The sequence below is a fragment of the Chiloscyllium plagiosum genome, unplaced genomic scaffold (assembly GCF_037043375.1).
Source record: "Chiloscyllium plagiosum isolate Xiang-an unplaced genomic scaffold, Cpla_swu_hap1 HiC_scaffold_2, whole genome shotgun sequence".
Lineage (NCBI taxonomy): Eukaryota > Metazoa > Chordata > Chondrichthyes > Orectolobiformes > Hemiscylliidae > Chiloscyllium > Chiloscyllium plagiosum.
Window position 1 is genome coordinate 141,243,761 of NW_028270140.1, and position 14,750 is coordinate 141,258,510.

The following is a 14,750-nucleotide window of genomic DNA, read 5'->3' on the forward strand; positions in this document are numbered from 1 at the left end:
GCATGACTTATAAATAAAGGTGAAGGGAGCTAGGGCTTACCTCATTGGAAAGGAAAAGGCCGAGAGGTAACTTGTTAGAGGTGTACAAGGTGATTCTAGATTAGAGTGGTGCTGGAAAAGCACAGCAGTTCAGGCAGCATCCAAGGAGCAGGAAAATCGACGTTTCGGGCAAAAGTCCTTCATCAAGGCACCACTCTAATCTAGAATCTGGTTTCCAGCATCTGCAACCCTTGTTTTTCCCTAGTGTACAAGGTGATGACAGGCATAGATAGAGTGAATAGTCAGAGACTTTCTCCCATGGCAGAAATGGCTATCACATGGGGGGCATAATTTTAAGGAGAGTGGAGGAAGTTTCAGGGGAGATGTCACAGGTTGTTTTTTTTTTTACACAAAGTGGTGAATGTGAGGAATTCACTACCAGCGGTGGTAGTGGATTCAGATACATTAGGGACATTTAAGCAACTCTTGGATAGGTACATGGATGATAGTAAATTGGAGGGTATGTAGATTAGTTTGAACTTACAGTAGGATAAAAAGCCAGCGCAACAGTGAGGGCCAAAGGCCTGTACTGCACTGTGCTGTTCTATGTTAAGTCCACACTGACTCTCCGGAGAGCATCCCTCTCAGACTTCTCCGCCAACCCTATCCAAGTAATTTTGCATTTCCTATGGCTAATCCAACTAATCTACACATCGCTGGACACTATGGGCAATGTAACACGGCCAATCCACCTAACCTGCACATCTTTGCACTAAGAAAGGAAACTGGAGCACCCGGAGGAAACCCACACAGACACACAGAAAATGCATAAACTCCACACAGACACGAGGCTGGAATTGAACCCATGTCCCTGGTGTTGTGAGGCAGCACTGCTAATCACTGAGCCACATACCACCATGGTTATGGGGAAATAGCAGAAAAGTGGAGCTGAGCATTATTAGATCAACTATGATCTCATTGTATGGTGAAGTAGACGCAATAGACCAAATGGACTACTTCTGCCCCGAAACCTCTAGTTTCATGGCCTTAAGACCTCTGACAATGATATTTCAGTGACAATAGTGCCCTATTATGAGTAATGAATTTATGAATTTAAGAATAATCTGTCACAACCTATTATATTTCTTGTCCATTACCTTATAAGATATCTCGAAGTTTTCACCTCCCCAGATTTGAAGGCCAGGGTCATACAGCCCAAGTTCAAAGAAGTAATCTCGTTCAATAGCGAACAAACCTCCAGCCATAGCTGGGGACCTGGCAAAGTCATTGTTGGATAAATAGACAGCAAATTAGAATTTCCAACAGTTGTAGTGATACTTCGGCATTTATTCTTTTCTGAAGTGCACATTTTTAAAATCAATCCCATGTAAAACCAATTTAAAGTTGCAATGCCGTTTTCCAAATAGAAATCTGTTAGTTTCAGGTCACTTTGCTAAATTATGATATAGCAAACTGCTGTACTACAGATGTTAATTGGTTTGAATCTTTGAAACCATTGTTAAATGTAAACAAATGCAACGAAAATAAGATGCATTTTTCACAGGGAGAATAAAATTTGTAAGAGTCCAAATAGACACACTTAGAAGATTTTAATTAATGTCTAAACAAAAAACTCAGAAAAAGGTAATGCAACTTAACGACACAAAACAAATAAATTGGAAATTGCTGGTAACTCAGAGTTTGTGGGGAAAACTGGCAAACTATTACTTCAAATGTAACCTTTGGAGTGTTTCTAGCATTTCCCATGCTTAACTCAGTCAGTACGAGAATTTTTAAATTCAGCTTTCATTATCCAAGCTCTTTTACTGAGAATAAAAAACTATAACCCAAATGTCTAAATGTGAACAAGCAAAGTAATGTGAAAGTCTAATGCAGAATCTGTGATCCAGTTAACAGGAAGAATTATCCTTGCCTTTATCTTGCCCCTTGGCTCCTCAGATTAGCCCAACCAACCCAACCTCCATGAAAAATGTGTATCCTGTTAGATCTATAACTTATAAATATGGTGCAAACACATCCTGCTGGTGCAAGAACAGGCAAGCCCATGCTTTGTTTTGGAATGGTTACTTTGATTTGACCGCAAATCTGGAGCAGTTTCATTTAAAGTTGACATTTTCCACATCTGTACTCCCAATTCTAATCATTCAAACTACATCCCCTTTACTTTCTATTCAAGAACACAGATGTATAATATGAAATTCAAAACTTGTTTGCTTCCTTCCCTGACACCCTCTAACTTGCAGTTGTGGTATCTTCAGACTTCTGTTATAGTCTAATCTGAACATAAGTTTGTGGTTTGCTTTCAATTACTCGAAATGTCATCTCTGATGCATGACTTTAATTCAGCATTTTCATTTGATCCAAATAAAGAATTAAGACAGCAGATGGAAGACGATTTTCTTTTCATTGTTATTCAATTTAAGGGGAGTGATGATCTAGGTAATTGTCATGAGCCAAGGGCAACTATTTTATGGTCTCTAGTGGCTATGTACCTGCAGAATTTGCTTCTTTTTTTGAAAGAGAGCAAGCAGCAGATTTATTACCACCAAGGGACTACACATTCTTTATCTCTGCAAATCACAATTAAAAACAAATTCTAATGTGTACCATACAAACACTTAAAAATTGATCAACTGGAAATATTCACATTAACATAAACATTGTGGTTTTCACTTGTGCTGAATGGGACAGGGACATTGACTGGAATTTTTACATTTGGAAGGGTGAAGAATTACCTGAACATTGTGTTTTAGGAGGCAGTCACACCCCTTAAATTAACTACCTTGAATTCGGTCAGTGATCAGGGACAGGGGATTGTGAATATGAGGAAGCAGGTAGAGAATTCAAGGAGGTAGTGCTGTAGGACCCTCAGCCCTTGAGCTAGTTTAACAGTTTTGGGATTCTTTCTTACTGGGACTAATGGGAGTTGTACGAAGGATGAGCAAACTGACCATAGCACCATGGTGCAGGGAGTCATTCAAGAGAGGGGAGAAAAGAGAAATGTAGTTGTAGTAATGAATAGTACAGTCAGAGGAACAGGCACTGTTCTGTGGGCAGGATTGAGAGTCTCAAAGGCAATGCTGCCTTCCTGGTGCCTGGGTTCAGGATGTCTTATTTGGACTACAGAGGAACTCAGTGCAAGAAGAGAAAAATCTAGTTGTTGTGGTCCATGCAGGCACCAATGATATAGGTAGAACAATGCAAGAGATTCTGAGCAAATATGAGCAGCTAGGGGCTAAATTACAAAGCATGCTGCTATCAGAGTCCTGATGAATTGGACAACTTGGGCTGTGGACTGGGCTTTGAAGTAAAAATAGTGATGTGTGGGGGTTGTGTTGGGCTCAGTTGCATGGAAAATTACAGAAAAACGGAAAGGATTGGGTGCAGGTGAAGGAAGGCTTCGGAGAAGTTATTAATGTTTTCTTAACAAGTAACAGGAGAAAGAATATGAAAAGGGTCATGAATCTAACTTCAGACACAACAGGTAAGGGGACAACTATGAGAAGGGAACAGGTCAATGCAGGACTAAGGGTGCTGTACTTAAATACACGTAGTATACAAAACAAGGTAAATAAGCTTGTAGTGCAGATTGGAATTGGTGGGTACAATGCTGCGTGTATCACAGAGACATGGCTGCAAGGAATCTGAGCTAGGAATTAATTATCTAGTGATATACGTACTATTGAAAAGATGGGCAGAGGATGTAGGGTTGCCTTGTTAGTAAGAAATTTGATTTTAGATAGTCAATATGGTTTCGTCAAGGGCAGGTCGTGTCTCACAAACCTCTGAGTTTTATTTGAGATGGGGATGAAGCATGTTGATGAGGGTAGGGCAGTTGACGTGGTATAAATGGACTTCAGTAAAGCCTTTGATAAGGTTCCACATGGCAGGCTGTTGTAGAAAATGCAGAGGCATGGAATTGAGAGCGATTTAGCAGTTTGGATTAGAAACTAACTTTCTGAAAGAAGACAGCGAGTGGTGGTTGATAGAAAATATTCAGCATGGAGTCCGGTAACTGGTGGTGTGCCACAAGGATCTGATTTGGAACAACTGCTGTTTGTTATATTTATAAATGATTTAGATGCAGGCATAGGTGGATGGATTAGTAAATTTGCAGAAGACACTAAAGTTGGTGGAGCAGTGGACAGTTTGGAAGAATGTTGCAGGTTGCAGGGGGACTTGGATAAACCGCAGAATTGGGCTGAAAGGTGGCAAAATGGAGTTCAATGCAGCTAAATGTGAGGTGATTTGGGAAGAATAACAGGATGGCAGAGTACTTGGTCAATGGAAAGATTCTTAGTAGTGTGGACGTGCAGAGGGATCTTGGAGCCCATGTACATAGATCCCTGAAAGTTGCTACCCAGGTTGATAGTGCTGTTAAGAAGGCATACAGTGTGTTAGGTTTCATTTGTAGAGGGATTAAGTTCCGGAGCCGCAATATCGTGCTGTAACTATACAAAACGCTCGTGCGGCCACACTTGGGAATATTGTGTACAGTTCTGGTTTGCCCCATTACAGGAAGGATGTGGAAGCATTGGAAAAGGTGCAGAGGAGATTTACCAGGATGTTGCCTGGTCTGGAGGGAAGGTCTTATGAGGAAAGGCTGAGAGACTTGGGTCTGCTCTCATTGGAAAGAGGAAGGCGAAGAGGGGATTTGATAAGAGACATACAAGATGATCAGAGGATTAGATAGGGTAGACAGTGAAAGTCTTTTTCCTAGGATGATGATGTCAGCTTGTACGAGGGGGCATAACTACAAATTGAGGGGTGATAGGTTTAAGACAGATGTCAGAGGCAGGTTCTTTACTCAGAGTGGTAAGGGTGTGGAATGCCCTACCTGCCAATGTAGTCAACTCAGCCATATTAGGAAGATTTAAATAATCCTTGGAGAAACCACATAGATGATGATGGGATAGTGTAGAGGGAAGAGCCGAGAATAGTTCACAGGTCCTTGCAACATCGAGGGCCAAAGGGCCTGTTCTGCGCTGTATTGTTCTATGTTCGAAATGAAATTAAATCAATAACAGGAAGTGATATAGAGCCGGAAGGCATAGAATCTGTCTGATACAATTGAGGAACTCTACCCGGATGGGAGTTATGTACAGGCCTCCTACAGAATTCAGAATGTGGGACAGAAAATAAATCAAAAGGTAGAAAAGGCTTATAAGAACGGTACTATTACAATAATCATAGTGGACTTTAATATGCAAGTAGATTGTCAAAATCAAGTTGGTAACAGATTCTATAGAAAATGAATTTGTGGAATTGTCTTAGATTTTGTTTGGAGCAATTTGTGGCAGAACCCACGAGGGAACAGGCAATTTTGGATTCGGTGATGTGAAGTGAGACAGCATTGATTAAGGAGCATAAAGTGAAAGAACCACAGGAGACAGTAACCATAATATGATAGAATTCACCCTGTAGTTTGAGAGAGAGAAAAGCTGGAATCAAACGTAACCGTTGAGGAAAGATAACTACAAAGCCATAGAGGAGGAGCTGGTCAGAGTTGACGAGAAAGGGAACCTAGCAGGGAAGATGGTGGAGCAACAATGGCAGGAGTTTCTGGGGGTAATTTGAGAGGCACAGCAGAAATTTATCCCAAGTGAAGTTACCAAGTATCACTGTGGATTATTTTCATTTCTGCATTTAAGATAGCGATAGATAGATTCTTGATTACTAAGGGGATCAAGGGTTACAGAGAAGTCAGGAATATAGGGTGAGACTTGATGGACAAATGGCCTAATTCTGCTCTTATATCTTATGATCTGAAAGACTTTGGCTCAGCTAAAGTAGGGAAAGTAAAACACAATTTACAACATTTGTAAGGACAAATCTTTAATCAGGTAGCCCCTTCCATTAAAATATCAACTAGTGCTGGTAATTTTGATTTATAAACAACATGCTGTAACATAAATTTGCAAACTATAATTGCACAACTTTCTAATTAAGGTATTAAATATAACAGGCTATGTTCATGCAAAGCACATTTAAATGAAGGAAAAGGTCAGAGATTAAAAAAGGCTTGCAAAAGTATTTCTTGTTAAAGGAAGAATCATATTAGAAATGCACCTCAAAATACGGAAAAACATGGCAGCAGAACCCCATGCATAGTCACAGCTTTTCATTTGTTCATTTGGCAGAGCACCGTAATATGTTCAGGTAAGGTGGGTCCAAGACGAGCAGAACAAGGAAAGTAGAACCACAGAGTCAAACTAGGTTTTTTCAGGGAGAGGGAGGATAGAAGAGACTAGCGCAGTGAAAATCTAAGGGTATTAGACAGGCAGAATCAGATTAAAGCTCGCTGCACTCACACAATTATATATTTTTTAAAATCTACCATATTGTGCAGATAATAAGATGCATTACACAGATGTGGAACAACTACAATTAGAGCACTTTTTTCTGGCCTCATTTAGTAGGTTTCTGCGCTTAGAAATTTCCAATGAAAACCGAAAGTCTGCTCTAAGCTTTTGGCTGTCAGTGTTCACATATATTGGTCTGGCCGCAGCATTGTCAATCAAATACTAGACCATTCCACTGGATACAAAGAAGAATCATTTGTGGGCTAATATAGTGCTATACAATATCAATAACATATGTACTGTGCACTCAAAATAAACTTATTTTGCTGAAGATGTCAACAAATGCATATTACAATCAATCTTAAATTTCACAGTGAAATTTCAGCTGTTGAAATTTATTTTTTTGGAAATATTTTTACAAAATTTAGCTGCTATAATGGAAAGGCAGATATGAGTGATTTGCTTCACTCAACACAAAACAGCCTAAACAGCAACTGGATATTAAAGGATACTGTGACACATATAACCATGAATACTTTAATCAAAAGTTTCTATTTTCAAACAGAAGCTAGTGATGCATCTTATTTGCTGTAAACAGGGCAAATCAAGCAGTATATCGCACATAACTTTTGTTGTTTAAAGATCAACCAATATTTAATGCTGAACACATTGACAAAAATGCCATTTCCACATGTTGACTCACAACTTAGCCCTGCAGCAAACTGTATCTGATAATATACTATAACCAAGAGAAACTGCAAAAAGGCAAATTCACAAAAATAGGGCTAACATAAATTCTTGGATACATGAAATTGCAATAAAAATGCGTGTCAAAATTAAGGTAACCGAATATAGCAAGTCTCAAGAATTAAATTGGTCTCTTTGTGCCTTAGTGTTTCCCCAGAGATATTAGTCCACCTTGCCACCTGAGAATATATATGTGCCACAACCTCCCTTGTAAAATTAATCCCAAAATTGTCAACTCTTAAAAGTAATGCTTCCTTGTAACCTGTACAAATTCTCCCTTTTGTTTCTTTGTTCTGTTAAACTCTTAATCCTTGTCTCCTCAATCCTTGTCTCACCAACAAAACAAATCAAATGCACCCTCAAGTATTTTATTCTGCAGTCTCTGGATGTTTGCTACATGTTTTTAGTCTGATTTCATCTGTTCTTGTGTATGTTCAAGAGTTGTATGCTAAATAGATTGAAGAATTGGCCAGATTGGGCAAACTGTGCTGCTCTCCAGAGTTTCATTCAAGAGGTGACCTTATTGAACTCTATACTTAAAAGGGGATAGACAGGTAGATGCAGTTGACAAGTTATATCGCCTGGTGGGGAAAGTCTAAAACCAAAGGGCACAATTTACAAATAAGAGGAATGCCACTTCAGACAGAGATGAAAAAAAATGATTTTACTCGTCAAGTTGTGAACTATAACTTTATTGGTATTTTCTACCACAGAATGAGGAAGTTCAGTCTCTTGAGAATGTTTAAGGTAGAAATTAAAATATTTCTGATTACTGGCAGTGGACAGGATTATAAAGATGTGGTAAGTAAAAGGCATTCAAGTGTTTAATCAGCCATGTTGCATGGCCAGGCAGGTTCCATGGGCTGAATGGCCTACTTCTGTTCCTATGTTTCTGTACAATACTCAAGATCCAAAATGAAAAAATGATTGTACAGTGACCGAATATTCTCCTTCAATCCATGACTCTACCCATTTGAAAATAGATATCCTTCCTATTAGGGCTAATATTGCATCCATCAATTTTCTTTGATGATTTACTAACACATTTTAATTACTCTCAAGAACAGTATTTTGATGGTGTCAAATGTGAAATTATATTGCAAGATTTCTGAAAAACTATGGTTCTTTCATGGTGAATTATCAATCTTGAATTTGCTCTAGTTTAATGTTTTTAATCCAAGGGACCAGGTCTGAGTGTGGGAATTGATTTCTTCTCACTCATTCAGGAAGGGGTTAAAGCTGTATTCCCTGCTCAGGTGCATTATGAAATTTTAGACTACTGTAATTCACACCTATTTTTCACCCGAGTTCTTCTTGGGTTTTAGCAATGGAGAAATAATAGAAGTCTTTTGTTTACTTACCTAAACTTACTCACCCATATGCACATGTAATAAAAGGAGTGGCTTAAAGCTATACCAGATGCCAGGATCTGGCAAGTGTGTTAAAAAATAACCCTGGCAACGAGATGATATGGTAAAGTTCATACGGACAAAGGAAACAGTTTTCAATAGCAAATGCAAATTTCTCAGCTTTCCCCTAATGAAATGCATCTTTTTACAAGGTATTCATCTTTGCAATTTTGACAGAATTGTTCAATTCACTTGATACATTCCATGCTACATTATTTCCTTCCCAATTGTGCTGCTGGGAAAAATTAAAATGATTGGAGCCAACTGTGTGGGATTAGGACACTCCCTCTGCAATGAACGCCAGCTCAGTGTACAAGTATGAGCTGTATTTTGGCAATTGCATAGTGTTAAACTGGACATTCTGGTTTTTAGTATTACAGGCACCATCTTCACATAGAAACTGACAAGAAATATTGGTTGATCCTTACTTGGTACTCACCACAAACTCTTAAAGCATTTAAGTCATGAAGTAAAAAAATAAGTTTCTTGTGTTTAAAGATTGAAAAAAATTGACAATTTATGTGAGTGCAGTCTTTTCAGTTCATTCTGAATATTATTTTTCAGGTAAAGGAGAAAAGAAATACCTGACATAAAAATAGGGACAGAAACAGAAATGGACATTAGCTGGATACAGAATTAGTGCGCAGAATTTTTATATTTGGTAGTTATTAAATGTTCTAATGATTACCAATATGGTTCAGTTCTATGTTTTCTCCTTTCCTTCTCCCGCTTGGACAGAGGGACACGCTTCCACAGCATGCTCCAATCCCATGCTCCTCTAGCAAAACCATCTTCATCACCGCCCCCTTGTGGTGATATCTCGTAAGTATTTCCATTTATGGCATCTATGAGTGGGACAGTACATGTGGTTCTGCAGCAATATCGTTGGTGGAGGCAGAAAGGGTAGGTGCAAGGATCCATGCGTCAATATTTTAGAGGAATTAGGGTCAAGGATGCAGCAGGATATATGGGAAAAATAGAAAAATTATAGGACTTAGAAATATATTGTCAAACAATAAATAAATTCAACTGTGATTACCGATAAGGCTCAGTTTTATGCATTCTTCTGGCCTTTTCACGACTGTTTAATGGTACACGCTTCCACAGCAAGCTCCAATCCCAGGCCCCTCTGGCAAAACCATCCTCATCCCCACCTTGCTGTGGTTCAATGGTAAAGTCATTACCATCTATATAATCTATAAGGGGAACTGTGCATGTAGTTCTGAAACAAACATTTAAGAACACAATAGATACCAAAAATACAGGATTACCATCTGAACCTTCACATTTAACAATTAGGTCAAAGTGCAGCAAAGCCTGAGCAAAATAAACTACAAGTGGCATTTAAAAAAAACTTGAAAAAAACAGTAATTTTACTATTAAATTATTCTGTTGGTATTTGACATCTGGTGCCTGAAATAGTAACCTTAAATTGCTTTTTGTCTATAAGCAATTCATATCATTTAGCCAGACATTTTTTAACGTGATAATATCTAAGTGTGGCAACATTACTGATAATCCAAAAGGGTCGATTCTAGCACCTCAGCTGAGATTGGCCAACCCAGTAAACACCTGAAAGAACTGGAGCCCTTCAAATCGACAAAGCTTGATGGTGCATTTACTGCTTGAGCTATTAGTGACCTGACACACCCCATTGCCTTTATGCATATGACATGCTTTGATCTTCTGGTCAGGTTTTGATCTGGTTGTAAATAAATCATAAAGATATTTTGATAGTAATTTATTATTTACATTGCACCTTATAGAATGAAATGTTTCATATATAAAAAGGGTACATACACAAAAATAAATCCATCTATAACCCTTTCAAAATAGTATATAAAGTAATACTTAGAAAATAAAGATTCATTCAAATGTTTCAAATTTGCTGAGAGGCAGATTTTAATTAACACAAAGGGCAAATTAGTACACAACTTGGAATCTTGTATATGATAACTGAGGAATGCACTGAAGTTCCGCACTATGTAAATTCATTTCTTAAGTTACCTTAACAAGGAATATAGTTGACTAAAATTAACACTGCATCATCCATGTAATTCAGAACTATTGCAAGAAAATATCTTAAAAAATAACAGAAGTGTGCAGTGAAAATAGGAAATTTAGAGTTTTGCTGACTGAAAACCAACATTTTTGTTTCAGCACAGTGGTAAAAGTGCCACAATAATTTCACAGCAGGTATTGAAAAATAAAACACTAAGAGAGAGTTGCTTTTATCTCAATCTGTGGCGAGCTTAGAGTCTTTATGGTCTACAGTGTGGATGTATAATAATGGAAAAGGAGGGAGGTCAAATCTATTACTGCTTTTCCTTGGGAGAAGTTCACTGGAAAACCAAACTGAATTTCGTCAACAAGAAGAATACTAAGTGGGGATTTAGTGTAATGCAAAAAGCAGAAAAACTCTAGCACTGGAATTTTAGAGGAAGCCTTCAGTAAAAAGATGCCAGAGCTTTGCAGGATTTTGATAATTATAAATAGGTAGGTTACTTTTGTCATGATAGAAATTTAAACTTAGCCTTTTCTTGACCCCTCTATTCAAAATAGGCAAAGTTTAAGTGAATAACTTCAACACAATGCAGTGTTTTCTAGTTGGGTTGCAGCACCAACCCTTACAGAGTAGGAAAGCAGACCAAATGTGCTGCTTTTTTGTATGACTACGACACAGACTACAAACTTACATTTGGGAAGGGAAAATAATTCATCTAGCTTTAAACAGTGAGATACAATTAGTTTGAGCAGCAGGCTCAGGAAAATATATCTAGGGCTCTGGGTTTCTCCTTTTTCCAATCTCTTATCCAAGTATCCCTACATTAAACATTCTCCTCACAGCTTTTGGATGCCCATAACTAAGAACCATTGTCACAGTGGGGTCGAACTGTTCAATACAGGCAAAATTTCTTGACTTTTATACTCTGCATCTGTGTACTCCACTTACTGTCTCATGTGCTCTCACTCTCAGAGGGGAAACCACTCTGGTTAGGGACCAACAGGTCAGAAGGGGAAAGTGTTTCAAAAAAGGTTCTAACCATGTCTGAAGAAGAGTGAAGAAAGCAGGATCCTATGAGGCCCAAAATGAACATAGCATGAGTCAGTAAGAAAGGAGCACCCAAGGCATATGGTTGTCTCACACTTGGTCACTAAATACAGTTGTTCAGAGATGCTGAAGTCATGGTTGACTAATATTCAATCACAGTAGTCGATACATTAGACTGGCTGCTTAGGATTCAGACCATCCAGATTGACAGGCTAATTGACGGGCTAATCAGCTTGGGCCCCTCTCAGGGTGATTAGCACCACATGCACTACTAACCCTAGTGGGCACACTAGTGGGCGGCACGGTGGCACAGTGGTTAGCACTGTTGCCTCACAGCGCCAGAGACCTGGGTTCAATTCCCGACTCAGGCGACTGACTGTGTGGAGTTGCACATTCTCCCAGTGTCTGCGTGGGTTTCCTCCGGGTGCTCCGGTTTCCTCCCACACTCCAAAGATGCGCAGGTCAGGTGAATTGGCCATGCTAAATTGCCTGTAGTGTTAGGTAAAGGGGTAAATGTAGGGTAATAGGTGGGTTGCGCTTCGGCGGGTCGGTGTGGACTTGTTGGGCCGAAGGGCCTGTTTCCACACTGTAAATAATCTAATCTAAAAAAAATAATCTAATCTAACCCACTTTAAAGCCTTCTTGAACAATGGTCTGAAAGTTGAGAGTGCATTTCTGACTTGAGTTTTCATGAAGAGCTGAGCAGCAAGTTACTTTTAAAGTATACCAAGGGATCCTGAAATGTTTTTAAAAATATCAAATGTTGGCAACTATGACAATTTAATCAAAACAGAGGTCACAAGAGGAATGGTCTATCCAGGTTTTGTTGACACAAGGCCAAGACAACAATTCCTGTGTGGGGAACTAATCTTTTGACACAGGACTATTTTCGATATCCATTATTACTGGAATTAAACCCAATTCTATCTGCCCATTCAGGTTAATGTTAAGTCATCTCAACACATTATTCAAAAAGGGTAGAATTTCTATTGGTGACATTTCTCCTGCTGATTTTTAGCTGGTAGTTGGCAGCCGTATTTACTAAATGTACTCCAATTCGCAGAATCACTGAAATGTTACAGCAAAGGAGCAGGCATTTGTCCCATGACGCTTGCACCAGCTCTTTAATTTGACAAGAGGTAATGGCGCTCATCTCCTGTTTTCCCCATATTAACCATATGAAAGCTTTGAGATGTTAAAGACATGACAAAACACTCCACAAGTGTGAACATACGAAGGATTGTTTTTTCAAAATTGGGACAGACTAGAGTCCATAGGAGGAATTTTTATTCTGTATGCCAAAAAAACCCACCTAGACTACATGTACATGCAATACAAACAGAGCTTTTCTGCATACAGACCAGCTGCTGCATTGGATAAGGACAAATTTTAAAGGCACTTCCACCATCACGATACATCTATGATGCTTTATAACATCTATAACAAATGAATGAATACCTGGAACAAGATTAGCTCACCGCCACCCCCAATCTCCCACCACATCGCAACTCCCAGCCAGCCAGAGTTCCAAGGAAGGACATTGAAAACAGGGCAGAGATATTCCAAAGCACTGGGCGAAGGACAACAGCACTGATGTTACCGACTGGAAGAAGCCAGCTATCGATTCTTCATAACTGACTCTGCTCAAAGGACAGTACAGCCACAGGAACAGGCCCTCCGGCCTACCCAGCCTGCACTGCTACATGGCCATTCCACGCTAACCAGGGACAATTTAGCACAGCCAATCCACCCTAGATGTTGCCAGGGTTGGAAGATTTGAACTAATAGAGAGGCTGAACAGGCTGGGGCTGTTTTCCTTGGGGTGGAGGTTGAGGGGTGACCTTAGAGGTTTACAAAATCATGAGGGGCATGGATAGGATAAATAGACAAAGTCTTTTCCCTGGGGTTGGGGAGTCCAGAACTAGAGGGCATAGGTTTAGGGTGAGAGGGGAAAGATATACGAGAGATGTAAGGGACAACGTTTTCACACATAGGGAGGTACGTGTATGGAATGAGCTGCCAGAGGAAGTGGGGGAGGCTGGTACAATTGCAACATTTAAGAGGCACTTGGATGGGTATATGAATAGGAAGGGTTTGGAGGGATATGGGCGGGGTGCTGGCAGGTGGGACTAGATTGGGTTGGGATATCTGGTTCGGCATGGATGGGTTGGGTCGAAGGGTATGTTTCCATGCTGTACATCGCTATTATTGATTAAAATGCATGTAGTGTGATGATTTTGTGTAAATGGAAATATATTTTGAAACATCTTTATTCTTATGATACTGGCACTGCTAGCAAGGCCAGTATTTATTGGCCACCATTAAGTGTCCTTGTGAAGATGGTGGTGAGCTGCCTTCATAAGCACAGCAGCAAGATCAGTATTTATTATCCTTGTCAGCAGTAGTGACCTATTAGTCTTCCAGCTTAGAGAAAGTGAGGACTGCAGAATCAAAACGTCTGGTGCTGGAAAGGCACAGCCATTAAGGCAGCAGCTAAGGAGCAGGAAGTTGACATTTTGAGCATAAAGTCTTCATCAGGAATTCCAGCTTCCAGCTTGTTCATTCTTCCTGATGTGGCCTCCACCTATGCCCCATTAGGACCAATGTGGCTGCAGATTTGAACCCATTCAGCATATTTTAGGTTTTAATGCTCAGATTTTCTGGACTACATTATCACTGGATCCTACGTTCCTCTATTAATATTATTTATTACTCCAGGACTGTTCTGGATATGAAGCCAATCACGGACTGGTTTTCACAGTTACCCACCACCTTCTTAAACCTAACTCCTCATTCTTCTATCCTTATCTTCAATGACACACTGTAATGCATTATCTTACGTAAATAACATGCAGTAGCCATGTTGCTTACGTCAGGGCTCTCAGTTACAGTAATATAATAAAGTACAAGTTAATTCTTCTTGTAATGTGGTGTTTGTTAAGGGAAGAATGCTGGCCAGCACACTGGGAGGGCTCCTTATTTTTCTTCCACTAGTCTCCTGGGATCTTTAAAGTTCACCTGAACAATTTACTGCTTTTTAATTTTCATATTGTTGGCCATCTCCCCTATCATCTAATATACAATTTAATATCTCTAATGCTGTTTCATAAAATATCTTTACACTTTTACTGTATAGGGCTCCTAGTGTCAGGGCTGATTTATGATTCATTAACATGAAGTATATTTGCTCACAGTTTTCATTGATTTAATCGTAGCGAGGCATGAACACCACAAATGAAT

The 14,750-nt window shown here is 39.4% G+C and overlaps 1 protein-coding gene across 2 annotated transcripts in view; it reads right to left on the bottom strand.

The window, feature by feature from the left end:
• The window catches only part of galnt7 (UDP-N-acetyl-alpha-D-galactosamine: polypeptide N-acetylgalactosaminyltransferase 7), a 155,109-nt gene that overhangs the window by 18,918 nt on the left and 121,441 nt on the right, over positions 1-14,750 (bottom strand). The window contains exons 6-7 of one of the 2 annotated variants that reach the window (XM_043704437.2): positions 9,498-9,680; positions 1,137-1,254 (exon numbers count right to left, since the gene is read on the bottom strand). In XM_043704437.2, the coding sequence (XP_043560372.2) occupies positions 1,137-1,254; positions 9,498-9,680 (301 nt within the window). Of the gene's footprint in view, positions 1-1,136; positions 1,255-9,146; positions 9,330-9,497; positions 9,681-14,750 lie in introns of both variants that reach the window. The other variant, XM_043704430.2, reaches the window with a different exon arrangement.